Below are 25,987 nucleotides of genomic sequence, written 5' to 3'. Positions count from 1 at the left end.
TCAGTCTCGTATGAACATCCCAAGTTCTGCAAACATGTCACCAGAATGGAAGCTCCGTAAGGGCAGGGACCTGTGTTTTGTTCCCTGGTGTATCCCAAGCCTGGTCCACGATAGGTGCTCAAGCAAGAATTTATTCTGAATTCTGGAAATGCTGGTGAAGATGGTTTTAGATGATCATGATTCATACAGTCCGGTCTAGCACTTCGGAACTGAGAGGAGGGTCGTTGATGCTACAACAGACGGATCAGCTGGTTCAGGGAAAGTAAAAGTGGTGAAAAGAGAACCAGTGTGGGTGAGGAGAGGCGGGGAATGCTGGTCACTGTGAGCCCTGAAGCCCGGTCAGAGGGGTCGCTCACCGTCCCGGGAGACCAGAGGCTCTTACCCAGGAGGCACTTGTCATTGGATGACTAGTCTTTGTGGCGGATTTGACCAGATGACTCCTCTGCTGCTGGAGAAGGTGCTGGGCTCCCCATCTGTCTGGCAACAAGTGCTGTCGCCGAGGGTGCCTGCTAATGTCTCAGGGGTCGGTGCCTCTCACCAGTGTCAGCTTTTCCTCTTTGGCAACTGTCTGGAAATTTCACAAAATACTTGGTACCTGACACTTTTCTCAGTGCTCATAATCTTCCTTGCTGTGCTGTGTGAGTTGAGCAGTTTTTATACGGTGAGGTTTGTGTTGGGACGCCTGGGTGGCTCAGTCGGTTGGGCGTCTGCCTTCGGCTCAGGTTGTGATCCTGGGGGCCTGGGATTGAGGCCCACATCGGGGTCCCTGCTCAGCGGGGAGCCTGCTTATCTCTCTTCCTCTTCCTCTATATGTGCTCTCTCTCTAGCTCTCATGATCTCTCAAATGAATAAATAAAATCTTAAAAAAGAGAAGGTGTGGGTTGTGTTCTCTTTTCTGAGGGCCCCAGGGAATGAGGAAGGTAAATGATCCTAAGTTGCCAGGCTTATACTCTGGGGAATCCAGAACCTTCTTATGGTCATCTCTGTTTTACCTGGGAAAGCAGGGACAGTGGCTGCTTGCGTTGGTATGACCAGCTTCATGAGACCATCTCCTTCAGAGAAGTATTTCCTGGTCTTTTAAGACCATGTGATCTTCAGCAAATTTCTTTTTAAGGATCTTCTGAAAAATATGGGTTTGTTTCCTCTTTTTACAAGAGCCAGGTCTTTTAAGTTAAGAAACAAAAATTCACTAAGCACTTCCTATATTCCAGGCCTTGTGCTTAGGAGGCACGTAGTCTAGTGGGCCAGAAAGACAGAAGACTAGATGATTTCAGAACGATGGGATCTTTCCTAAGTGCTCGCTCCCTTTGTTAGGTCCACTACTTGCTTCAGTCCCCGAAACGTCCATAGCAGCAACCATCCACTTGCCTTCTTTACGGGTCTTTAGGGTGAGTTCCATCAACCCAGTGACGGATCAGTCTATCTGAGAAAGGCGTTTGTTGCTTCTCTAAGGAACCAGCTCCCTCTGCAGGTTTGCTGGGGGAAAAAAATCCCTTTCAGGTGTCTCTTGGCCTGGAAGGAATTAAACACAGACCCTGAGTTGTAAATAATCAGGGTCATATATAAACTCGTGAAAGAGGATGTCTTCCTATTAATATCTACTACAACAAGTTGAAAAGTTTCTTATGAATATTGGGTCTTTGTAACCATCGCTGGAACTGACTGTGAGCACGTCGCTGTGCCTGGCGGTTCTAAATTCAGATTTCTTGCTTCCTTTGAATCGGATGCTACTGCCTATACATTGTGCCTCCCCTAAGTCACAGCTGAGGCAAGAGAAATGGGCTTGATGGGGAAACAGCAGAGAAGGTTTGGGTTAGTGTTTTGAGAGCTGGCTGCCGAAGGGGACCTGTGTGCTCAGGTGAGAGCTGGCACGTCGGTCCATTGCTTGGATTGGCAAACACCGGTATCACTTATATGAATATGAATTAAAAACCCTTTCTTCATTGAAAGGCTTATAAACTCTGTACTGTCCTCAAAGCCCTTTGCTTCTAAATTGTAGGTAATTGATGGTTCCAGGTTCAATCAGGGTACCAGAACCACCGAGGGAAATCCAAGATAAGATATTTATTATAGTAATTAGACCTTCCATGATTGTGTGAGCTGCTGCAGAAGTTTGTGTCAGGCTGTCCCCCTGGGTTCTGTGTGATCGTGAAGTCACTGTCCGCCGGCAGGGTCTGCTGCTGGGGGAGGATAAAAACTGCTGCGGGCTTCAGCTTAGAGCTTGCAGGCACGTGGCTCAAGGGTGGGAGAAACTGAGGGAGATACTGCAAGTCCTGAAGATGCACCGGAGATGCCTTGTGCCAGCACGTGGCCCCGGCTGGTCGGTGACGACGTAGGCAAGCTGCCCCAGCACAGACGCCCAGCACAGCGGTCAGCCTGTGTTTTCGTCGTGCCTTCCAGAACGCATGAAGAGTGCTCTTGTAGCCAACAGGACCGGGGTGGAGATCCCGAGCAACATAGTTCCAACATAGGCTAAGTTGGAACTATATAAAACTACCCCTGAAATTGTTGTCCTATTCTAATTAAAAAGACCTTCTCGATAGGAAGTTCCTTGAAATGAGTGCCGCCTGCATTGCTTGTCATTGTGTTTCTAGGATCTTGGCTGCTGGGTAAACAATTGTTTTGTTTACAGTGTTTTTTTTTTTTTAATAATTTAAAAAGGATTTCATTTATTTGAGAGAGAGAGAGCATAAGCAGGGGGAGCTGCAGAGGAAGAGAGAGAAGCAGGCTCCCTGCCAAGCAAGGGGCCTGATGCGGGGCTTGATCTCAGGACCCTGGGGTCATGACCTGAGCCGAAGGCAGATGCTGCACCGACTGAGCCACCCAGGTGCCCCTAAACAATTGTTTTCTGAGTGATTCATTAAAGACTGTCGTTCTAATAACATAAACTAGGTTAACTTGAGTCTCTGTACAACCGCTAACGTAGAACTAGTCTGCACCACAGAGAAGGCCAGTGGTAGTCATCTTGCCTGTGTGCAAGGAAACCCATCCAAAGCTTGTTTCTGAAGTGTAGCCCTGGGAGCCATTTCAGCCACTGGAACCTGCGCCATCAGGGTGAATGTCAAAATTGTATTCAGCACAGGTACCCGTGGAAGTCAGAGATATCAGTATAAGTCAAGAGTTCTGAGCTTTCTTTCCATCCAGGCAAATTTTATGGCCCAATTTCTATGTCTGGAAAAATCATGTTCATTGCTAAATTTACTTCCTGAGCTTGTAATAGCAATGGGCATATCAGATCATCTTACTGATTAAACATCCACCCATGCCTGACAGAAAAGCACCTACACAGACCGGAAAGCGGAACAAGGCAGGGTCATACCCACTGAAAATGATCCAACGTGGATTGGGTTCTGGAGATAAACCTTCAGGCCTTTTCCTGGTACTGACCAGGCTGTGCAGTGTGCTTCCTTCCGACCCAGTCCCAATCCTCCTGATCTGGAACCCACCCCTGCCCATGTCTGGGGTGCCCAGGGAGGACACAGCCAAACAAGTAGTGGAGCCAAACAGCACCGTCCGTTGACTCACCAACCCCCCCACCGACTGCTCCCACTGTGAGAAGACATGAAGAGTGTCTCTTGCCAGAATATGAGGGGAACAAGTTGTGCAGTTCTAGATAACATAGACGAACAAGATTTGGGCCTTACAGGGAGAGTTTTCTGAAGCATTGTGAGTTATTTCATATCATTTCTCCTGTTTAGCTTATTCTTGCTGCTTTTTGGTTTTCTTTCTTGGAAAAGAGCAGCCCTGGGGACAGGAATTAAATCCATGCGAACCCGGCCAGTGTAATACATGTTTGTTGAAGGCCGCTCGATGCAAGGCACAGTTACATGTGCTACACGGGCCGGAAAGGGTGCAAAGTGTGTCTTCTAGGACACGGTATTTAGGGCAGACAACCAGGCACACAGCCTGCTGTGGCCTACGCCCAAATGCAGCCGGCCTTTCACACATGCATTTTCTTCTAGAGTGACCGGGGAGTAGCTCCTTTGGTGAACTTTTCCCTTTCCTGCTCTGGTGGCTGCCTTTTGGCTAGCGGAGTTAAAAATGATTGTATCCTGTCTTTAGGCTATAGAATTGGGGATGTTGTGTCCAAATATCTATTGTCACAGTGAGCATTTATGGAGCACTGAGTGTGTGCTCTTTCTGCGCACGCTTCCGTTTTAACCTCTCAGCCACTCTTTGAGAGACTGATAGCGCTCTTCATCCTAATTTAGGAATCGTAACCTCAGAGGAGTCCGGGAACGAGCCTCACTCACGCAGGCAGTAAGCGGAGGAGAATGTAACTTGAGACACTGCTCTCTTAACCCCCATGCTCGGCGGCTTCGCTCAGATCCCATGAGCGCCCTGACGGAAACTGTGCCAACCGCTAAAATGGGTCTACTTTTTGTCTGTGCAGACAATAGTCCTGACAAGCATAGAAACAGTTCCCAGAGCCGAGCGGGATAAGCATTTTATCTTACAGTTTAAATTTTAAAACTCATGTTTCCCCCCTTCTCTAAAAAAACATTGTCATTACTGTGAGCTAAATGCCAGTAGACAGGAGGATTAGGAAAATTATATGGGAGACTAGAATGTTACTGCTTTCCCTAAATTATCTTTAGGGTTATAAAAAGGTGATCACATAGAGAAGATAGTACCTGGAATGGGAAGAAAGTAAGCATTTTAGGACCTATTAGTTGGACTGTAGATGAGTGATACTCAGATTTACTGTGGAGTCGAGTCATCTGAGGTGCTTGTCACAAGTACCTATTCTAGAACCTCATCTCGGGAGATTTTGATGAAGCTTAGGGTTGTGCCCAGAAATCTGCATTTTTTTAAAAAAAGATTCTGACACAGGTGGTCTATATACCACACTCTGAGAGCTGAGATTGAAGACTGGGAATACTTCAGTGTCTGGCCTTCCCAGTGTTGAAAACCAGTACTTCTTCTTCTTCTTCCTTTTTTTTTTTTTTTTGAGATTTATTTATGTATTTATTTATTTGAATCCAACTATCTAACATATAATGTATTATTTGTTTCAGGGGTACAGGTCTGTGAATCATCAGTCGTACACAATTCACAGCACTCCCCATAGCACATACCCTCCCCAATATCCATCACCCAGCCACCCCATCCCTCAGACCCCCCCCCCACCTTTAGCAACCCTCAGTTTGTTTTCTGAGATTAAGAGTCTCTTAGGGATTGTCTCTCTCTCTGGTTTCACCGTGTTTCATTTTTTTCCTCTGAAAGCCAGCACTTCTTGAATAGTTCCCTCTGAGTTCTTTCATATCCCAAAGTGAGTCCCCTTTGTACTGCTAATCGTTAGAGTAATTGTACTCTAATAATAATTCTAATAATAAAGGGTGAGTTTAATTTAATAATGAGTACTTTTGGAGGAATTTTCAATTAATTGAATGAATTAATTGGGTACCAATTCATGCAGTTCCTACAGAATATGAAATTTCTCTAATCAATAGAGGATAAAAGCCCCAGATGATCTCAGTAATAGAGTAAATGCCTTCAGGACATGAGTGTAGCCTCCGGGACATCAGCCCATGGTAAATGTCTTGTTAATACTTGCATATTATTACTAAGAGAGTTTGCTAATGATTATACCAATATATTTATTCTATCCAAATTATTGAGTATATGGTATGCGTAAGGCACCTGCCAGGCTTTGGGGAGAGTACAGAAAATTGTTTAAGACTCAGACCCCAGTCTAAAGCCACTTACAGTTTATAGAATTTGACATTGTCTATGCCTGCAAGGACTCTGGATAGTCATAAACAGTTACTTTTCCATGAGTAATTTGTGACCACTTAAATACGATGTACATTCGAGAGGGAAAAAACAAGTATTAAGGGCAACGGTTTTTAAGACACATGCATCCTGTTTCTTCTCGTCTTTTCCATGTGCCACGGGGTCTGTTTCTACTTCTTATTACAGGGTTGGAATGGCCTTTTGTGAAAAGAGAAGGTCATAAAAAGTAGAAATAAGCTGACTGTGAATGCTGTCCCCAGTTCCCTTCCGTGTGACATCCCATTACAGTTTCTCTGCCTATTATTCCCTTGATTGATACAGCGCAGCCTTTTGTGGGGTGTAATCCAAGAAGGTGGGCAGTGCGAACGCTGAATGCTGACTGGGCTGATGCCTCCATTCGGGAGAAATGCTGGACTCCCACATGTGTTTATTCACTAAAAGAGAAGCAAAGGCTTTGAAGGGGCATTACTCACAGTGTCATAGTGCGGTGTGTGTATCCTTCTCAGCCTGTGAGCTTTTGTCTTAAGACTGTAATGAAAAGAGCAAGCATTCAGAAACTTTTAGAGCACTTGGACAGAGTCGTTTCATGCCTGCCAAATTTAATTAATAATAAAAAATTGAGTTCATAATTTCCCTTTGTCTCTTCTACTAATTACATTTTATTGTATTTTTAAAAAGTTTTACTTATTTATCTGAGAGAGAGCGAGCACGAGCGGGAGGGTCAGAGGGAGATGGAGAGAAAATCTCAAGCAGATTCTGCGTGGAGCTCAGAGCCCAAAGCGGGGCTTGATCTCAAGACCCTAAGATCACGACCTGAGCCAAAACCAAGAGGCGGCCGCTTAACTGACGGCACCACCCGGGTGCCCCACTTTTTATTGTATTTTACAAAAGTATTGACTCATGATGGGTTTGAAATAATTTTTTAAAAACTGGTCCTTCACCGCAGATAGTTTGAGAAGCACTATTTAAGTATCTTTTCTTGATTCAGAAAGCGTTCGGCTTCCTTTCCCCCATACTTGTTTTCTTTTTATCCTGCAAATTTCTGTCAGAGTAGCCCCTAGACATTAAATTTTTAGCCAGTGTGTGCTCCTGGAAAAGAGAGACTTCTTTTGATTACAAAAATCATGAATTTCCTAAATAGCCATAAAATCACACTCTCTTGAAACCAAGTTAAAGTGTTTCCAAGATTAAAATTTGTGAAAGAGGCAATTTTAGAAGAGGAAATGATCTTTTTAAAGCAAAGCTTTGTTTTTCCCTAAGTAATATATTAAATCTCTATTAGTGTGTTAAACAGGTTTGGCAGGGTGAAACTTCAGAATTAAAAAATTTAAATAAGGAGAGTTAACATTTAAAAATATGTCAGCATGCTTGGCTGGTACTATCCATCGAGTGAGCTGTGGCCTAGCAGAAAACACGGGAGCCGGGCTCTTAAGCAGTGTGGCTGACAGATCACTGTTTTGCCTATAACATGATGCTGCCCATCAAATAAAGGGGTCAGAGCAGATGACCCCTGTTACTTCTAATATCCCTTATGTCTGTGAATTGATTCCGTGATCATTTTAGACTGCTTGTATTTTCATTAAAAAAAAAAACACGTTAATTTTTGGAAACTAAGTAAGATACCCTCCTTTGTATAAGTATTTCTTGATATAGCCCTTTCTTGTCAAGTAAGATGAAAACAACGCAATTCATTTCCTAAGCAGATATAGAAATAAAAATGAGGAATGCCACAGTTAAAACATTTTATAAAAGTAGGCAGGTAGAAATAGTGGTTATTCTCGGCCTCTTTGAGCTATGACAGTGAGTGTGGGCAGGAGAGACAAAGGTGGTAAAGCTGGCCCTGGCAATGGCATTTGCTTCACGGTCCCATGAAGAGAGATGTATTAGAGATCCTGTCCACATCTTTTTGTCGCCTTCTGATCAGCAAACTTGAACCTTTTCCTTGGCTAATTTTTTAGGTGTGACTCAGATGTTGGTCGGGGGCACCTTGCCTTCTAAACAGAAATAACTGGCTGGAAACCATGTGCAAAGTCTAGTATTCTCCCGGTGATTCCGGAGAATTCCTGGAGACTCGCATGCAGGTTGCCTAACCACCAGCCTGCTCGTGCTGGTCGGCTGATGCATCAGCTTGCCCTTCCCTGGCAGCGAGCTGCCTCTCTTCTCCCTCAGAGGTGCACCTTTGCCCTGGGATGCAGGGCCCTAGCCCTCTCACCGCTCTCTCTCTGTCCTCACCCCTTCCTTCCCGTGGAGTTCCAGATGCCGCTCACTCTCTTATGCCGAGAAATGCAGCTGAGTACCTCCTGCTCCCAAATTCACCGTAGACCCACCATGGCAGAGCAGGAGCCGAACACAGAGGCCTCCGATTCTCTTAAGAAGACCTGCCCTCCTTCAAGACTGTTTGGACTTAAAACTGTCTTTTTCCTTGCTGGAAAAGAGCAAAATTTTATTTTAACCAGATTTGATCATTTGCAGCTTGTGGTAATTCAGACAAGGAGCTAGACCCGGGTAGTCTGCAAACTTTTTCTATCAAGGGCCGGATAGTAAGAATTTTAGGTTCTGATGGCCGCATGTGGTATCATCTGTCGCAGATACTCCGCTGTTACGATCCAAACGTAGCCATAGATAACATGTAAACCAATAAATGGAGCTATGTTCCAATAAAGCTTTATTTACAAAAACAGACAAAAATTTATCTGGGATTAAACTATCTTTAGAGGTAGTGCATATTTAAGAACACAGGTAGTCTCCCTCTCAAACTCTGATATTACTTATCTATATATAAACTGCAACGGGCATGTAAATATGTATTTTCTTTGCTTAACTTGTTACTTTGTGTGAAATGCAAATCATCCTTAAATACTCATTTAAATAAGTAGGGCCTTGGGGTGCCTGGGTGGCTCAGTGGGTTAAAACCTCTGCCTTCGGCTCAGGTCATGATCCCAAGGTCCTGGGATCGAGCCCTACATCAGGCTCTCTGCTCAGCAGGAAGCCTGCTTCCTCCTCTCTCTCTCTGCCTGCCTCTCTGCCTACTTGTGATCTCGGTCTGTCAAATAAATAAACAAAATCTTAAAAAAAATAAAAATAAAAATGAAATAAAATAAAAGTAGGGCCTCTCCTAGGTAATATCTGATTCACCTAGTCTGAGTTACTCTAAAAGTAATCATATTTTATTACCTTAGAAGAAAAAGTTTTTCACAAACTCACTGGTCTTATATCCAAATAGATAAATTTGTGAAATATTCCTGTGTATTTCTGGTTTCGTTAGTATAGTCTGAATTTACTTAATATGTAATGCCAAGCAAGCATCTGTATGAGTACAGTAACATAATATACAAGGCAAAGGTATTAAAAATGATAGTATATATTGGCATTTGCTGTGAATATGCGAAAAGGATATGATACCACTTTTTTAGCATTGGTTTATGACGGTTATCTCCAGACTTTTTGGCTATATTTTTGCAAAACCTTTTCAGCAGACATCTTCAAATGTGCATCTCATTTATTTATGAATTACATGTAGAAACTATTGTTATTAGCTAATATTTCAGGTGTATCACAATATACTTGTGTGAGGCTTTTCATTTATCATAGTCTTATATAACCATGTAACTAATAGACTTTCTGATGATTTTCCTCTGTTTTGGCCAAGCTCTAGTCAGATCTGATTAAATTTGTCATTATTTTTACCTGGTAATGATAGAAAGCTTTTACTCAGAGTAGAAGCATCAGCTCTGTGACTCCACGGTATTTACATCGGAGTTTGTATTATCAGGTTCCTTGCAAACATCCTGCCCACTTGGGATGTTTTAGTCTAAGCGTGTATGTCGCAATCTGTAGACAGATCTGTCAGCCCGTCACTGCGCGTTTCAGTGCACTCAGAGTGAAGGAATGAGGAGGACAAGCATCACCCTTCTGCATGTGGAACCCCCTCTTCATGGAGGGCGTCTCGGATCCTGCGAGGCAAGATCCTCTGTGGAGCTGACTGAGGGCACAGGGCCAACCCAGAGTTAAATACCAGCTACAGTGCTTTCCTTTGTAAAGAAAATAAACATAAACGGAGGTCCCAGTCATTTCGTCCCATGTCAAAATAGATTGTATGTACGTGTCTGCATAAACCTCACAATTTTTGAGACCAAAGTTGACAAAAGTATCATTTTTTTCTTATTTAAATCTAAATTTTATATTGTGGCTTTGCTTTTCTCTAGTTTTTTGTTCACCCAGCTGTGGCTTTTAGAACGGAGTCTGGCTTGTGTTTCTTTCAGTCTTCCACAGTGTTTTGCGTGTAGTAGCTGAGCATTAACATACAAATGCCCATTTCACTCTAAAGGGAGCCCCAGGAATGTTTAGTGTCATTACTTTATTGTCTTGCTGAGGATGGGGGGCATATATCTTTTTTTTTTTTCCTTTTTGGTAATTTGAACAAATTGCTTGTTTGCCTGGGCCCGATGGATTTCTTGTTTATAGCATCTAAATGGAGTCATACTGTGCATTTAAACTGTATTCTCTAATTTGAAGAGCGGAATTTTTTGCGCTCTCATTCTACTGTCCACATTAGCTGTTTATCTCAATATCTTCCTGTGACAGATCCCATAGAATATCCTTTTTCCTTCATTATGTATGTCCCTGATAAAAACTTCAATTTTAAGAGTTCAAACAGTCTACTCACTGAGCACTTTTATGTACCTGCATGATAAAGTGGGTTGGATAGTTCTGGGCTGTGAGGAATAAGGTGGACAGGGGTGAGCTCTCAGTCCATGAAGGGTGCAGGAGTGTGGCCCCTTTCACTGCCTTTCATTGGTTTATTGATGCCGCACTGAGATGTTCATACAGGAGTCCCTCTAACGGGTTCTAGGGATGTCTCCAGAAATAAAGAGAAATAACCAACAGTCATTCCCATCTTGAGAGAAGCTCTGCCGTTTTCTTGGTGGAACAGAAGAGTATCCTCAGTCCTCGCTGTACAACAAAGTCCCCTTTACAGAAACGCTGAGGACAGTTGGACTCTCTTGCGTGACACCAGCTACCTGTATTTTTTTAAGTAGGCTCCACGCCCAATGTGGAGCCCAGTTGAGGATTTGAACTTGTGACCCTGAGATCAAGACCTGAGCTGTGATCAAGACTCAGACGCTTAACCAACTGAGCCACCCAGGAGCCCCAGCCATCTGTAATTTTAAGAGCCCCCCAGGTGATTCCATTGCCTGGCCAAGGTTGAGAGTAATAGTTCAAGGGGCAAATAAGCTGATTAGGTCAATAGAAGGAAAACAAAAGATGTAGGTCTCAGTAGGGATAAAGGGACTCGACAGTAGAAAAGAAGTTACCCCACTATACACGGTTGGAAAAGATGAAACAGTCTCGTAGCTTCCAGCTGAGGTAGGAATAGACCTTCCCTGACTGCCGTTGATCACACAGGGAGGGTTAAGGTGTTGGCTGTGAGAACCAACAATTTATAATCTGATCCAAGAATGTCTGAAGGGCTTTGAGGCCTTTGGCTTTGGAGGGTGGAAGTTTATTGACAAACATTCCAAGTTTAGAAATTCCTTGGACGTCTTTTGATCTGTTCATATTTTGCCCTGGTGTGTGCACCTGCACACGAGCACTCTCCTTTGGCCTAGGGCTACTCTACACTGTGTTAAGAAACTTACACTTAGAAGGCTTATTTGGTTTTGAAGATGTGCCAGGGCTCTTGGCCTAAAAAAGAAAGATAAAGCAAATCTGTTCTCCTCTGTACCACTCTTTTGGTTTTTATCCCATATCGCCTTGCTTTTCTCAGAAGGACATACAGCTCGAGCCAGCCCGTGAGGCCACGGAGCCTTCCCTCCCCGTAATTCCGGAGCCTGGCGAAGCATCTTCTCTCCAGTAAGTATCGCCTGAGCGTTTGTCGGTGACGCCTGCAAACTCCACCTGTGTTGCAGGAAGCCGTGCAAGTACTGATCAAGCACTCGGCCGATGTCAACGCGAGGGACAAGAACTGGCAGACCCCGCTCCACGTGGCGGCGGCCAACAAGGCTGTGAAGTGTGCGGAAGTGATCATTCCCCTGCTGAGCAGCGTCAACGTCTCCGACCGAGGGGGCCGCACAGCCTTGCACCACGCCGCTCTGAACGGCCACGTGGAGGTGAGCGCCCTCCCCACTGGGCCCACGAAATCTCCCCAGAGCCCCTCTCGGCCCCACGTGGAACCCGATCATGCTGCCGAGGCTCTTAGAGGGTGTGATGCTCCTGGCTGCACGCCAGACCTTGGGCAGCGGCAGCTGGTGCTCAGTGTACGGCCCGTGGGTTGAAAGAGTAGCCGCCAGCTCGGTCCTGTCCTCTGCCACACGAGCCACGGGGTTGTCGAGGACGCCAGCCTCCTCCCGCGCTTGAGCTGCAGGTCGCGGCCCCGCCTTTCGACTGGATGCGGCCCTGACGCACACCTGCACGTTGGTTTTCTTTCAGATGGTCAACTTACTCTTGGCCAAAGGAGCGAACATCAACGCGTTTGACAAGAAGGACCGGCGTGCTCTGCACTGGGCGGCCTACATGGGTGAGCGGTCCCCGAGCGGGCAGGGGAGCGCGGACGGCGGTAACTGCAGAGGCCGGGCTGGCCCTGAGCACGTCGGCTTTCTCGTGGGCCAGCCTCACGTCTTTCCCAGCTCGCAATCCGCTGAGTTAAGATTCGGTCCGCTTTCCCGGCGTGCGTAGAGCCCCCTCTGCCGCTGCCCTCCTGCCCATGAACCTGGCCTTGCGGGCCTCGCTTCTGCCAGCCGGCTGGGAGAGACGAAGGAAGGAGTACCGCGTCTGTGGTTTTTCTTTTTCACTTCTGTCGGCGCAGGTGCCACTGACAAATGATAGGCCTCGTTGAGTTTATTCTCAGCGTAGACTTGTGAGAAATGAAGAACTGAGGTCCTTCCTCTGTATTTCTAACTGGAGAATGTCCGGCAATTGGAAAAGCAGGTGGGATTGTGTCAGCCCCAAGTTCTAAACCACCTGGGTGCCCATCCACCGGCGACTGTGTCGGTGGATGATAACGAGCTGCCCAGTGGGACACTGTGCACTGACTACCGTGATGACGTCATTAGTATTTATTAACATCGAATGATTCTGTGTTAAATAAGAACAGATCATAGCACAGTGTGGATAATATGATCCTCATTTTTGTAAAAAAATCTGCAATATCAGCAATCTGGAATATATCATATGCTGAAATGTTAGCTGAGTATCTCAAGGGATTGGCGATTATGGGTGGTTTTGGTTTCCTTTTAACACCTTTTGCCTTTTCCGAATCCTTTCTAACAAACCTGCAGGCCTTTTATTATCATAAACAACAATAACGTTAATGATGGAGAGAAGAAAGAGAATGGGTTGGGTAGGGATGAAATAAATTATGTGTGGTGGTTGAGTCTGAATGGGTATTTGGGCTTAAAAAACCAGAATCTTAAGATTTTGCAAGCATTATCATTTTTTTTTTTTAAAGACAACGTGGGCTTTTCAGCTGATGGAAGCAGATTGGATGTTTGCATGGTACCTACGGGACTGGAGCCAGGGGACATTGGCCAAACTGCTGTTTAGGCAGAGCACACACTAGACTCATGTGTGATGGGACTCAAAGAACCTGGGGCTCAAGTTTGTTCTTTGCTGATGGACGTTTAAAACATTTACGTAGAATTGCTTTAAAGAAGTCAAGTCCTTATTTTGCATGTCATCAGGATATAAATAGGAAAAAATACGTAGGTGACTATCTTTAAGGAATAAAAGACAATACCAGGACAAAAGACAAAAGATAGCACTGGTTAAGCTAAGATAGCACCACTAGTCATTGAAAATAATTTTTCTATGTACAAGTCTTAGGGGGAAGAATGTCAAATTTTAATAAAATGAGCCATGACCAAGCATGTTATCTCTCCCTCTTTCTGTCTGTCTCTATCTCACACAGACTCACCCAACTCCCACCTCCCCAACCAAGCACAGCTCTGTCTCCATGTCTTTCTTTTTCTCTCTCACACACACACTCATACCCACCCCTGTGCACATCTTAGACCCTTGGAATCAGTACTTATCTTCTACGCCTCAGTTATCAACCACATTCACAGCAATGAACCAAAGCATCAAGCAACCTTCAGTCACAATATAGAGGTCAAATACATTTATCGTACTATATATAGTAAGATGGGGTACAAAGGAAAGTGTTCTAGAAAATATGCCAACAGCAGTTGAAACCGGAAGGGTTTCTGTTTAGCCAGTAATTCACAAGAACACTTTTAAGTTGAACCATATGAAATTGTCATTTTTGTGGCCCAAAAAGAAAAAAAAAAGTCAAGCAGCAACAATTTCATATGATTTAACAATAATATGGTGTTATTCTGATTACTTGATTTTTTTTCATGAATTTTTCCAAACCAAATTGTCCCTGTTGGACTTTACAGTAAGGAATGGGAGCTGCTTTTAAAAACATTGCTATCATTTTAACATAATTCTTTTTTAGGCTGTGGTACTAACATATTGGCAGGACCTTGTTATTTAAAATGTTGGTGGTAGTAAACGTTAATGGTTGTGATGTAGGTGGACTAGATCATCAAATTATCCTAACAAGGTTACTGGTGTTTTCTGCTGCTTTGTCTGTGAAGGCCACCTGGATGTCGTGGCCCTGCTCGTCAGCCATGGAGCGGAAGTGACGTGTAAGGATAAGAAGGGTTACACCCCCCTGCACGCTGCAGCCTCCAATGGACAGATCAATGTGGTCAAACATCTCCTGAATCTGGGGGTGGAGGTGAGCTGTGATGAGTGCATCAACTCATGGTGTATTTGTGGCTTTTATAATGTTGGGTTGGATTTTTAAAGATTTTATTTATTTATTTGAAAGAGAGTACAAGAGAGAAAGCGCACAAGCAGGGCCACCGGCAGACCCCCCGCTAAGCAGGGAGCCCAATGCGGGGCTCGATCCCAGGACCCTGGGATCATGACTTGAGCTGAAGGCAGTTGCTTAACCAACTGAGCCACCCAGGTGCCCCTGTGGGTTTTCTGTTGTTCTGAGATTAAATCCTGGTTGCATTTTAATTCAAGAGGGTAAAAACCACCTTGTTTACTAGCATCCTGTCTTTTTGAGTTTCCAGGGGTAACTGATGGAGGGCAATGGGGGCATACAGCAAGTAACGAAAAATCAGAAACTTGGGCTTAAAGAATCAGAATCTTAAGATTTTGCAAGCATTATCAGTTTTTAAGTTTTTTTTAAGTTTCTATATCAACACAGAGAAATATTTAAACGTATATATTGCATGTAATACATAGTTATCATTTTTTAGACAAGCTAGGGTTCTTCATCCTACCTTCAGCATTTAGGCTTCTAAATTGTGGTGTATGAGGTGCCTGGGTGACTTAGTTAAGCATCTGGCTCTTGATTTTGGCTCAGGTCATGATCTCAGGGTCCTAGGATGGAGCCTTGCATCAGGCTTCGTGCTGAGCAGGAAGTCTGCTTAAGATTCTCTTTCTCCCTCTCCCTCTGCCCCTCCAGCCCCAACCACAAATGCAATAAGGAAACTCCAGTGCTTTTACCTGCCCTGTGTCGGACTCATTTGCAGATCGATGAAATCAACGTCTACGGGAACACGGCCCTCCACCTGGCCTGCTACAATGGGCAGGATGCAGTGGTGAACGAGCTGACGGACTACGGTGCTAACGTGAACCAGCCCAACCACAGCGGGTTCACCCCTTTGCATTTTGCTGCTGCCTCCACACACGGTGCTTTGTGTCTTGAACTATTAGTAAACAACGGGGCAGATGTTAACATCCAGGTACGACACTCTTTGGCTCTCTCTCTGCTAGATACCTCTGCATTGAGCCTCCGTTTGAGCAAAATGAACTCTTATAAATGGGGTCCTATTTTAGAATCGGAACTCTTAGTACCTTGACCTCCATAGCCTTGTCCTATATTGGCATGCTATGGAGACGGAGCTGTGTTGTTACTGCAGAAGTAGTACGACCTGCTGGAAGGCCCTGGGAGGTTCTAGCCACATGCTTTGGTAGCTTAGTGAATGTTCTGGAGCAAATACAGGTTCCCGGGGATGTTGATGTGACCTAGTTTCTAACACTGAGGTGGATGTTGAGCTGATATGGCAGAGCTGCTGAGAATACAAAGAAAAGCCTAATCCGACAATGTCAGGTCTGTTCCAGCTGTGGCACGGCCCACCAAGGAGTTTCTCAGATACTTTGCAATAGTAAACCGTAGGTAGTGACTGTGGTAGTGTAACATTGACCTAATAGTGGTCAACTGGTCCTGATAGTCTTTATGCAGCAAACTGACCGAGGACTATCTAGCACCCTCTGTTTGGTTCTGAGGGAGAACTCCAAGATGAGGTATGAGCTCTGCTCTCAAGGAGTTTACCGTATGGTAAGGAAATAGTGAACTCAGATTCTCATGCAATGAGAGAGAACATGATGAGTGGCACGAGAGAGTAACAGAATATTGCAAGCGCTTCCTGCTTGGGGCTCAAAAACGAAGATTGCTTTTGAGGTAAGAGTCAGGAGATTGATACCAGTTGAGATGAGGAGAGAGAGAGAGAATCTGAGAGAGGGCATTCCAGATAGAGAGAACCACATGAACAAAGGGTTTGGGAGTTCCAGATAGGAAACACTCTGGGTCGACTCTAGGCTCGTAGTTAGCTCCGTGTAACAGATAACCGAGAGGAACTTACGCACGGCCCTCACCATCCAGGTTCCATCACTTTGAGCACATTTAGATTGTAATGGGATCTCCGCATGTGCTCAAAGGACTTTGTACTCATCCGCAGCTTCCCTTCTCCCCGGCACACAGGAATCCAGGTCCCGGTGTATTCTGCCTCTGTTTTTGAAAAATGATTCTTCCTGAGATTTAATTTTAAGAATATTGGATCAATCCATTTTAAGGACCTTCCCTATTCACTACTAAAATCTTTTTACATTTTTTCTTATAATTTCTAATAGTGGGGAAATAGGAGACAAATATTCAGAATGATGATTTATTGAGCTTGAAGGGAGCAGAAATTGTATGAAAGAAAGGAGCCAGGAACAAGCTGAAATGTGACCAGACCAAGGAAGAAGGCTTGCCAGCTGGCTGAGGAGTTTGGGCTTCTATAAGCTACAGGGACCACTAGTCACTGTAGTGGTCATGTGATCCAAACTGAGCATTAGAAATAGTAATCTGGTCACAGAACACCAGAGACGGAAAACAGGAAGGAAAAAAATTATATATATGATGACATAAACATTTTAAATGTTTATGTGGCAAAACAAAACAAAACAAACTAAAAATAACAAACCCTAACATATACAAAATTGAAAGAGAAACAATTCAGAGAAATTTTTCTACATTATACATGATGAGCAAAGAGTTCATGTATTTAATATGTAAAGAGCTCATAAAAGCCAGTAAGATAAAATCTGATAACATACTAGAAAATGTGTGTAAAGGCAGGTCGTGAAGGAGAAAACAATATCCATTAAACCTATGAAAAATATTCTGTATCATTAGTAATTAGGAAAAATGCAAACTAATGCACAAGTATATGTACTTTTAAGATTTGCAAATATGAAAAAGACTAGTAATACCTACTGTTATCATTGAAAAAATTAATATGCAACAAGTAAATATCTAATTTTTTAATTTTGAAAAAGTTATGTGTCTGGGTTATACACATAGAAAGAAAAAAGTACTTGGAATATATACCAATATATGATCATTGTGGGGAGGCAAAATTATGATTTGAATTTTTTGTTTCATTTTTATGTATTTGTTTTAATCTTCTGATAGTGATACATAAGATGTGTTATTTTTATATCCAGATGAAGAAAAAACATTTTATTTTTATAAAAAGAAAATTCAGGTAGAGTGGACCTAGACAGAGGACAATTAGAGAATAACTGGGAAGTTAGTAAAACTAGATAAGAGGTACAGAGGACAGGGGAGGGGGACAGCCAACAGAAGAGACAGGCATTGTAGAAAGAAAATCAATGAAATTTGGTTGGGTGGGAGTTGGAAGAGTTGAAGACAAGGGTAAGAACTGAAACCTGGTTCAGAGGTGACAGAGCATCCCTAAGGATTCGGTTCTGAGGCTAGGGTGCCTGGATGGCAATCCTAGCCTTGGCTTTCAGGAATTATATAATCAGAAGCAACCTCTCTGGGTGCCTGTTTATCTGTAAAATTTGGGAAACAGTAGCATCTTCATGGAACAGCAGTGAGGATTAAACCAGTTATCTCATATAAATTACTTAGAATGGTTCCTGCCATGTGGCAAGCACTCAGGAAATGATTATTGTTGTTATGAGGGACATCAGGAGAAGGACTCGGCTTACTAGGTTAAACAGTTAAGTTGTTGAGAAGGTGATTTTGAGCCTTTGGTGCCACCAGTCTGAGAAAACCAGTGATGGAGCATGCGATCCTCCCGCGTTGGGACAGCAGAAGATAATAGAAGAAAAAACTTAGGCTCCCTTGTTCACATAGAGGTGATGGATCTTGGAGGCTGGAAAAGGGTGAGGTCACCCAAGGAGATAGTACATCATAGCATGAGTAGAGAAAGGGATGGAGGATGCCAGGATCCCTTTAGTCTTAGGATCGGGAGGAGGAGGCAGAGCCAGAAACGGATGAAAAAAGAAGAGTTAGAGAAAATAGAAAAGAGTTGGAGGGGAGCATGATGTCTTCATGGAGGTAGAGAACAGACAGAAATGAAGAAATAGAATATTTAAAGAGAATTTGAGTTCCATATCTTGTAAGTGGAGCCCATCCAGGTCCTAAATGGGGGTAAGGGAAGGCCTAAGAGGACATGAAAGAGACCAGGAACTGTAACCCAAGGTGGGAAGAGTCATCGTATGGTATTGAAGTCATGGAGGACAGTGGTGAGAAGGCAGGAGGTTAACAGGTGGCTGAACTGGCGATGTTCCCAAAACTTGTGACACTTGTATTGCTGTTCTGGTATCTGAATGACATCCTTCAATTCTCCAAAGAAAGGAAAATTATTACTGAAGTTAAATAAAGTAGCTCTTGTCACCAAACTTCACTAAATTAATTCAGGGGGTTGTCCGATGCTCTCCATTCCCCTTTTAAAGCATGCCAACTGATGTGCTCAGTGTGCCTGCCAGCAAGGCTAGAAGGCCACCTCTGGAGCACCTGCCCACTCTCCCCAGTTAACTGACTGGTGCTCAGTTCAGAGTAGTTCAGGGACTCCAACGCTATATGGAGTTTATGGCAGTTTATGGCAGCCTTGTCCTCTATAAAATGGACCTGGAAAGCATGACTCCTTAATTTTAGTAATTAATTCCCCCCGTAGACTGCTAATCATCAATAGAATATGAGAAATACCTTTTTAAAAATCTGAGACTTAGGTTTATGTATTATCTGATCTGAATGAATGGGGCTTTGGTTAAAATCGAGCCTTCTCCCTCGGTCTCCTTTCATCTCCTCTGTTTACATCCTCCGGCTTCCTTCTCTCGAATCCTCCTTCACGATTCACTCTGGAGGCATGGATCGTCTAACATTTCCGTAGAGCCATTTTGTCTGACTCTGGAGGTAGTTTTCTAATTGAAGTTGTTATCTCTCTGGACCACATTGCTCCTTGGATTTTGAAAGTGTTTGTAGATTGCAAGACGATTTGTATTTGTTTAGATTTTCTGAAGTTTGGGGGAAATAACATTTTGAAACGTAGCCAGTAGCCACCCACATATTTGCTTTATTTTCCTCCATCCTCACAAAATACTAAAAGCGATGTCTTCATGGACAAGTACAAGATGATGGAGAGAAAAGGAAGGATACTATGTCCTGAGCACATTTTACAATCCTCTGTTTTCCTTAGACTGGCCATGGCCCTGTCTGTCTTTGTAGTAATGGTGGTTTAATTGTAATAAATAATAAAGACACAATACTTCAGACAATAATCCATTGAAGGTTCACTTGTATTTCACAAATAGAAAGAGCATGAGAAGATACAAAATAATTTTTCTCCTCCATTACAGACTACGTTGTAATTCCAGTAGCATCCCAAAGCTCTTTTTAGAAGCATTCAAAATGTTAAAGAAGGCACTACATACATAGCTATTCCAAATACTACTTAGATGGATTCAGAATTACCCTTACCTGGTTGCCTACCTCCAACATTTCAGACCGCCCATGGTCTGAATTCTTTCCTGCCTCTGGGCCCGTAGGCTGTGTAGTCCTCAGACACTGGGGCTGAAGTCTGTCGCACATCTCCTGGAGTGAACCAGCTCCCTTCTTTATATGTACCAGGTCCAAACTATAGAATGACTTGCACTGCAGAGCTCAAAGGTGAGAACTAGAACAGGCAAGAGAAGAAAGCAATGATAAGGACATTATGATTGGAACTTTGGAGAGCTTGTGAGGGAACGGGAGAGGAATGAATGAGAACCAACCAGTACCATCTATGGCCTTTAGAGCCATTTAAAAAATTAAACTGTGTATGGCTTTTTGAAAATTAGGGTTTTAGATTGCTCTTCCCTTGAATTAGGAAGCCCTTTTGGGTTTCTGGCACATTCCCCCTGACTTAGCCTGCCAGCTGGCCTTGATGTTGTTTTATAGAGGCTCTGTTGCCTTCTAGTCGGGCCATTGAGCTGTGTGACTCCCAGAGACACGTGCCACAGACAACACGATGCTTCAAGTTCCTGGGTGGTAGCAACGTGTATGAGTTTAGGGAAGGTTTGGGGGATGTTGGAGGATGGGGAAAGAAGATATTTGGTGTGGAAGACGTGATGGATTTCTGAGGAGAATGGTGGTCAAGGAAATTGAAACACTCCATTTAGTTCAAGGATTAATCTTCCTGCTGAAATTTGCCCTGAAAGACTACTGATATTCATAAAATATTCTCAGTCTTTTTTAGTTTTCTTTCATGACCATGGCTGAGCTGTGCCTAAATCAATAGAAGGGCTTCTTGCATAATTAAAAAAAAAAATCTCAAAAAACCAAAATTTTCCGAGCCCTAACTCTGATGGGAAAATGAGTCCAAAAATAGGAAAGAGACTAGAAATTAAGAAAAGAATCTTATAACAGCAAAGCTTTGATTGAGTGGAAGAACTGAGCATATCCTCTCCTTTGACAATGCAAGGGATATCTTATCCTTGTCTGGAGTTCTTAAAATAGCACTAACAGCAGGTCCCCCCCTCCATGTGACAAATTTCTCAGGCAGATAATGAAACTCTGTAGTATCCCTAGTCTCACCCTGAATATCCTGAGTTCTAACTTGTAAAGACTAAATGAAAAGTATTATCCTTTGACCTTCATTAGTTTCCAGTGGCTTTTTACATTCAAACCATGTAAGCACAATTGTTCCAAAATGCCTCCGTGATATTCTCAACGCTTTCTGTCCCCACCTCCCCCACCTTCTGTCACCATATCCCTCGGGGAAAAAAATCAGCTCAGGGCTGGACTCCGCGGTAGATGAACCCAGGCAAAGGTACATCTGATATAGCTGTTCTTTGTATTTTACCAAAATTTGGTCGTCTGTTTATTTGTCCCTTTACCAAAGGCACAGGCACTCCACAGGAGACAAGGGCACGGTGTTGCTACCCCCGAGATGGAACCAGCTTTGTCAACTGCGCACCACGGAACCTGGTTGCTTCTGTGGCTTTCGGGCTGCAATTTAGGGAGTTACCACCAAGCTGGTGGTTATTCCCCGGAAAAGCCTTTAAGCCATTTTCCAGTCATGGAAAACTTCTTAGCTGAATATTTATAAAGATATTACCTAAGCACTGAAATATTTATGGCTTTGTATATGTATTTAACTAAGAGCTAATTAGTGATGTTTTTCGATTAAATTTAAGGGAAAATATTGGAGCAAAATTTAAAGAAATAGCACCACCTAGGGACAGATTAACATCAACTCGGCGATTTCTGTAATTGTGTCCCTGTCCTCTTGTTGCTGCTCCTTTCTCTCTAAAAATACCCTTTCGGTAAAGCTTCAAGCTTACTTCCATCTTCCTTTTTCAATCTTTTCTGACTCTGGTTATAATCATAGTAGATGAGAAAAGATCCTGTTTTCCCCCCATCTACCTGGTGCCTTTTCATTGTAAAGATTATTTTTCAATCAATGCACTTACCGTTCTGATGAACTCTTTCTTTGGCAAAGATTGTGCATGTTTCCTTTCTTCCTTTCTAAGGAACAGACTTACAGGCTGTAATAAAAATTCTTCTGCTACACCCTTGTGGTTTTATAAGCTATTCAGGCCCCCTCCGTCTAGCAGTGGCTCCTAAACTGTAACGTGCTGTGCAGGTTAGAAATGGGGATCCCTTTGTCCCCGCTTGGACTCAGTGGTCTGGGTCAGGGCACAGAACTCACATCTCTGGCAAGAACCCCAGGTGGTTTAGACACAGTCAGTCTTTGGTTCACTCTGAGAAATACCGATTCAAATGATTCTTTGTTCCCATTGTGAAGTTTTTAAAAGAAAGAGTCATTTTTTAAATGTATTTGCAGGTTGCTATGTTTTCCTTTTTTAAATTAAAGTATTGTCTTATTTGAGTCTAGTTGACATACAATGTTTTCGGTGTACAGTACGTAGTTTCAGGTGTATAACGTAGTGGTTCACTTTCTCTAGATGTTGTGCTCAGCTCACCGCAAGTGTAGCTCCCACCCGTCACCACACAACACTGTTGCAATGTTGTTGCCTCCATTCCCTGTGCTGTGCCTTTTATACCCATGACTTATTCCCTAACTGGAAGCTTGTGTCTCCCACTCCCCTTCACCCATGTTGCCCAACTCCCTACCCTCTTTCCTCTGGCAACTGTCAGTTTGTTCTCTGTATTTATGAGTCTGTTTCTGTTTTTTATTTTATTTGTTTATTCATTTGTTTTGTTTTTTAGATTATGCATATGAGTGAAATCCTATGGTATTTGTCTTTCTTTGTCGGACTTATTTCACCCTCCAGGTCCATCCATGTTGTCACAAATGGCAAGATCTCATCCTTTGTATGGCTGCATAATACTCCTCTGTGTGTGTGTGTGTGTCTGCACACTACATCTTCCTTATCCATTCATCTGTCGGTGGACACGCAGTTTGCTCCCATGTCTCGGCTATTATGAACAACACTACACTAAACATAGGGTTGCATGTATGTTTTTGAATTTGTGTTTTCATTTTCTTTGGGTAGATACCCAGTCTTGGAATTACTACATCATATGGTATTTCTATTTTTGAATTTTTGAGGAATTTCCACCCTCTTTTCCACAGCGGCTGTAACAGTTTATGTCCCCACGAACGGTGCATTTTAAAGCACAGGTATATGGGTTTCATTACAAAAATAAACTTGCCTTTTTGAAATCTCATGTCTAACCTTAGACTTTGGAAAATGTTTCTCCTGCGAGTTATAAAAAGAATAGCTACATCTATTTCTTTTTTTTTTCCCCTTCCATTAACAGTATCTGAATGAAAGGATACATTCTGTCTATGGGGGATACTTAATACTTTCTTTTGGGTATTACTATTTTTAGACGCAATTCTGTAAATAACTTTCTTAACAAATGTGTAAGACTTTAGTATTTGGTATAATGATGATCAGTCTATAGATTCCATTCATTTTTCACGTTTTGGCTTAATCTGTATCAGGGAGTTCTATCATTTATGTTTTAGATAATAAAGAGATGTATAAATTCAGCGCATTCCCAGGTGATCATTAAAATGGCCATTTGCTAAACCATTGTATGTCTTAATCTTATGATTTCTAATGACTTAATTGAAGCAAACATTTCTGTTTTGGAACAACCAGAAGTGTCGTTTTCTTTGGAATCAGAACGTAGGGAGTGGTGGAATATTCCAGGTCGGTTCTGAGGGCTGCAGTCATTCACAGCAGCTCAGTCAACTGTAGGTCAGACAGGGCCAAGCCAGGTAGCACATCATTTGTCTTTTCTCATGTACTTTAGACAAAATTTGAAAAAAAAAATGCCTTGAAACCATCTTCATTGGTAGATCGCAAGAGAGAAAAAAGCGTTTTGGATGATTGCTTCCATTTGAAACAGGATAGTTTAAAAATTGTCGGTGTAACGAGAAATTTCACATCTCTTCTCTAAAGTAATTTTCACTTCTCTAAGCTTCTTTACAATGAGATGTTATGCAGTAACTTGAGATAATATATATGCTTTTTGTTTTGCTTTCAAAATTATCTTTTTGCCTTTTGTCAGTTTCTATTAGACTTTTTAAAAAAATCTGAATTGACCTTTTTTTTTTTTTCCCCCAGAGCATCAGCAGTAGTATCCATAGGGACGTTATAGACTGACGTCACTGATCCATTGTTTTTCTCCCCCTCATTTTTTAGAGTAAAGATGGCAAAAGTCCACTGCACATGACAGCTGTCCATGGAAGGTTCACACGGTCGCAAACCCTCATTCAGAATGGTAAGAGAGACCCTTCCGCAGCATTGTTCTTTGTTGGACAGTATCCTGATCTGAGTGGGGCTGTCAGTTATCTGAACATCAAAGATGGTGCTCTATATTAGATGATGGTCGGATTTATTAAGCTGAGATTTACACCATCCTTTGATGCACTTTGCTAAAAGTTCTTTATCAGACATCATCCCTATCCAGCTTAGAAGTGAGAACATAAAGCCACTGTTTCTCGGTTAATTCCTAGTCGGTCAAAGAACATATGATTTTGAAACTGGAAATGATGCACTTCTATGGGCTCAAGGTCCTGCACTTTTCACTCTGAAACTAATACAAATAATTATCATACATTTGCTAGCAGCAAATCTGAATTATTTCTAAGTTCTACAATTCACCATTGTTTTCTAAGTTAAAACTCTTTAAGCTACTTAGGCAAAGGTAGAGAAAACGAGGTGAGTCAGAGGAAAAGGAGTTAAGTGCATGATATAAAAGATGATAAAGTCACAGGCTTGATAGAGACCTTGGAAAGCCACATAATCTAGTAATTTTCCAGGCTGATGACAAGGGTATGCTTGAGCCACTGGGTTGTCTCTATAGCTACAGAACTAGGGAGTGTCACTTCACATGATGCTTCCGAAGGCTGTTATGGGTCATCGCCAGCATCTGTGAGTGGATTGACCTTGACCACACAGCTACTGCTTTCTTAGCAAATCTTAGAGACAATTAAAAGCAAGAACAAAACAAAATAGAAAAACACGTAGGTTAATCCAGATTTTATGCTGACATTCCAAGTTCAGCAATTTCTGAACTATCTTTAGTTGACCCTCATTTGTACTTCTCAAAATTCTGGCGTTAGTCAATTTCTTGGACCTGCCTTTTTCTCTTTTATAAGGATTTTGGACAAATTGTTAGTGATACTGTGTTACGTCCTCGGCACTCAAGTCATAAAACCAAAAAGTTACTTGACATTTGATGGAAGATCCACCAGGGAAATTATGCTTAGGAAGCAGAACATCTGCAGCAAAGCGAAGGAAATTTATAGGCATTTCAGTGCAACTGTAGGGGACAATCAATCCTGACCAGTTTCCAATGAGCAAAGGAAGGTAAAATGAAAATTAACTGCACAACACCCATTAATTCTAATTTGAAATACATGGAAAGTGTTTGACATTCACTTTATTGAAGGGGCTCCTCTAATTGTTTTGTTTTGCTTGAAGTAAACAAAGGGAGATGGGGAGCGACCTTAGAGGCTCTCCTCCTCACACTTTCCTCGTCCCATATAATTCTCAACTGTTTTGTTTTCAGAAACAGTGTCCACTGGCTAAAAAAATCAATAAAACTAGGGAGATAGTTGGTATCTATTTTTTAAAAATTTAGTGTGAATGTAGTCAGTGGGCTTACCTCTGTGGTATAAAAGCTTTGCCCCCTCCTAAAGCATATTCGAGCACCAGCGGTCAGATCAGAGAAAGAGCAAGTTTCTGCTTGTAAACAGTGCCTCCCTCTGGCCGGACCACCCTGGCCACCTCCCCTGAATCAAGGCCATGACCCGTCTCCCCGTGTGAGGCTAGTGTGTGATAACGGTCTGGGGATGATGCTGGCTGCTTTGACCTCTCCAAAAGCCATTCCTGTGGACCCGAAAGACTCCCTTGCCCTCTCCGGACACCGTTACAGGCTTTTGAGTTGAGATGAGATCTGAAAGAGAACCACCTCTTGTCCTCGGCGATCAAGCGGCTTATTTCAGAGCTTCATTCTTGGATGCCCTGGCACCTTCCTTGGGGGTCAGGTGGAGTCCAGGGGCCCAAAATGACGAGACACAGTGGCTGTACCGTGCAGCCCCTTATATGTAATGATGAAGCTAACATTCATTGAGGGTCCACCCTGTGCCAGGCATTTGGGTAAGCGCTCCCCGTAAATGCATGAGAAAGAGGTGCT

The 25,987-nt window shown here is 43.0% G+C and overlaps 1 protein-coding gene across 1 annotated transcript in view; it reads left to right on the top strand.

Moving 5' to 3' along the window:
* The window catches only part of LOC111143071 (ankyrin repeat domain 44), a 353,405-nt gene that overhangs the window by 212,597 nt on the left and 114,821 nt on the right, over positions 1–25,987 (top strand). Inside the window, exons 5-9 of the mRNA XM_022496527.1 lie at positions 11,646–11,846; positions 12,166–12,253; positions 14,334–14,476; positions 15,285–15,497; positions 23,989–24,067. Of these exons, the coding sequence (XP_022352235.1) occupies positions 11,646–11,846; positions 12,166–12,253; positions 14,334–14,476; positions 15,285–15,497; positions 23,989–24,067 (724 nt within the window). The remainder of the gene's footprint in view (positions 1–11,645; positions 11,847–12,165; positions 12,254–14,333; positions 14,477–15,284; positions 15,498–23,988; positions 24,068–25,987) is intronic.

The sequence above is a fragment of the Enhydra lutris genome, unplaced genomic scaffold (assembly GCF_002288905.1).
Source record: "Enhydra lutris kenyoni isolate GAN:26980312 unplaced genomic scaffold, ASM228890v2 scaffoldscaffold1, whole genome shotgun sequence".
Classification (NCBI taxonomy): domain Eukaryota; kingdom Metazoa; phylum Chordata; class Mammalia; order Carnivora; family Mustelidae; genus Enhydra; species Enhydra lutris.
Note: the sequence above shows the minus strand (reverse complement) of the source record. Positions and strands in the feature narration are given on the sequence as shown.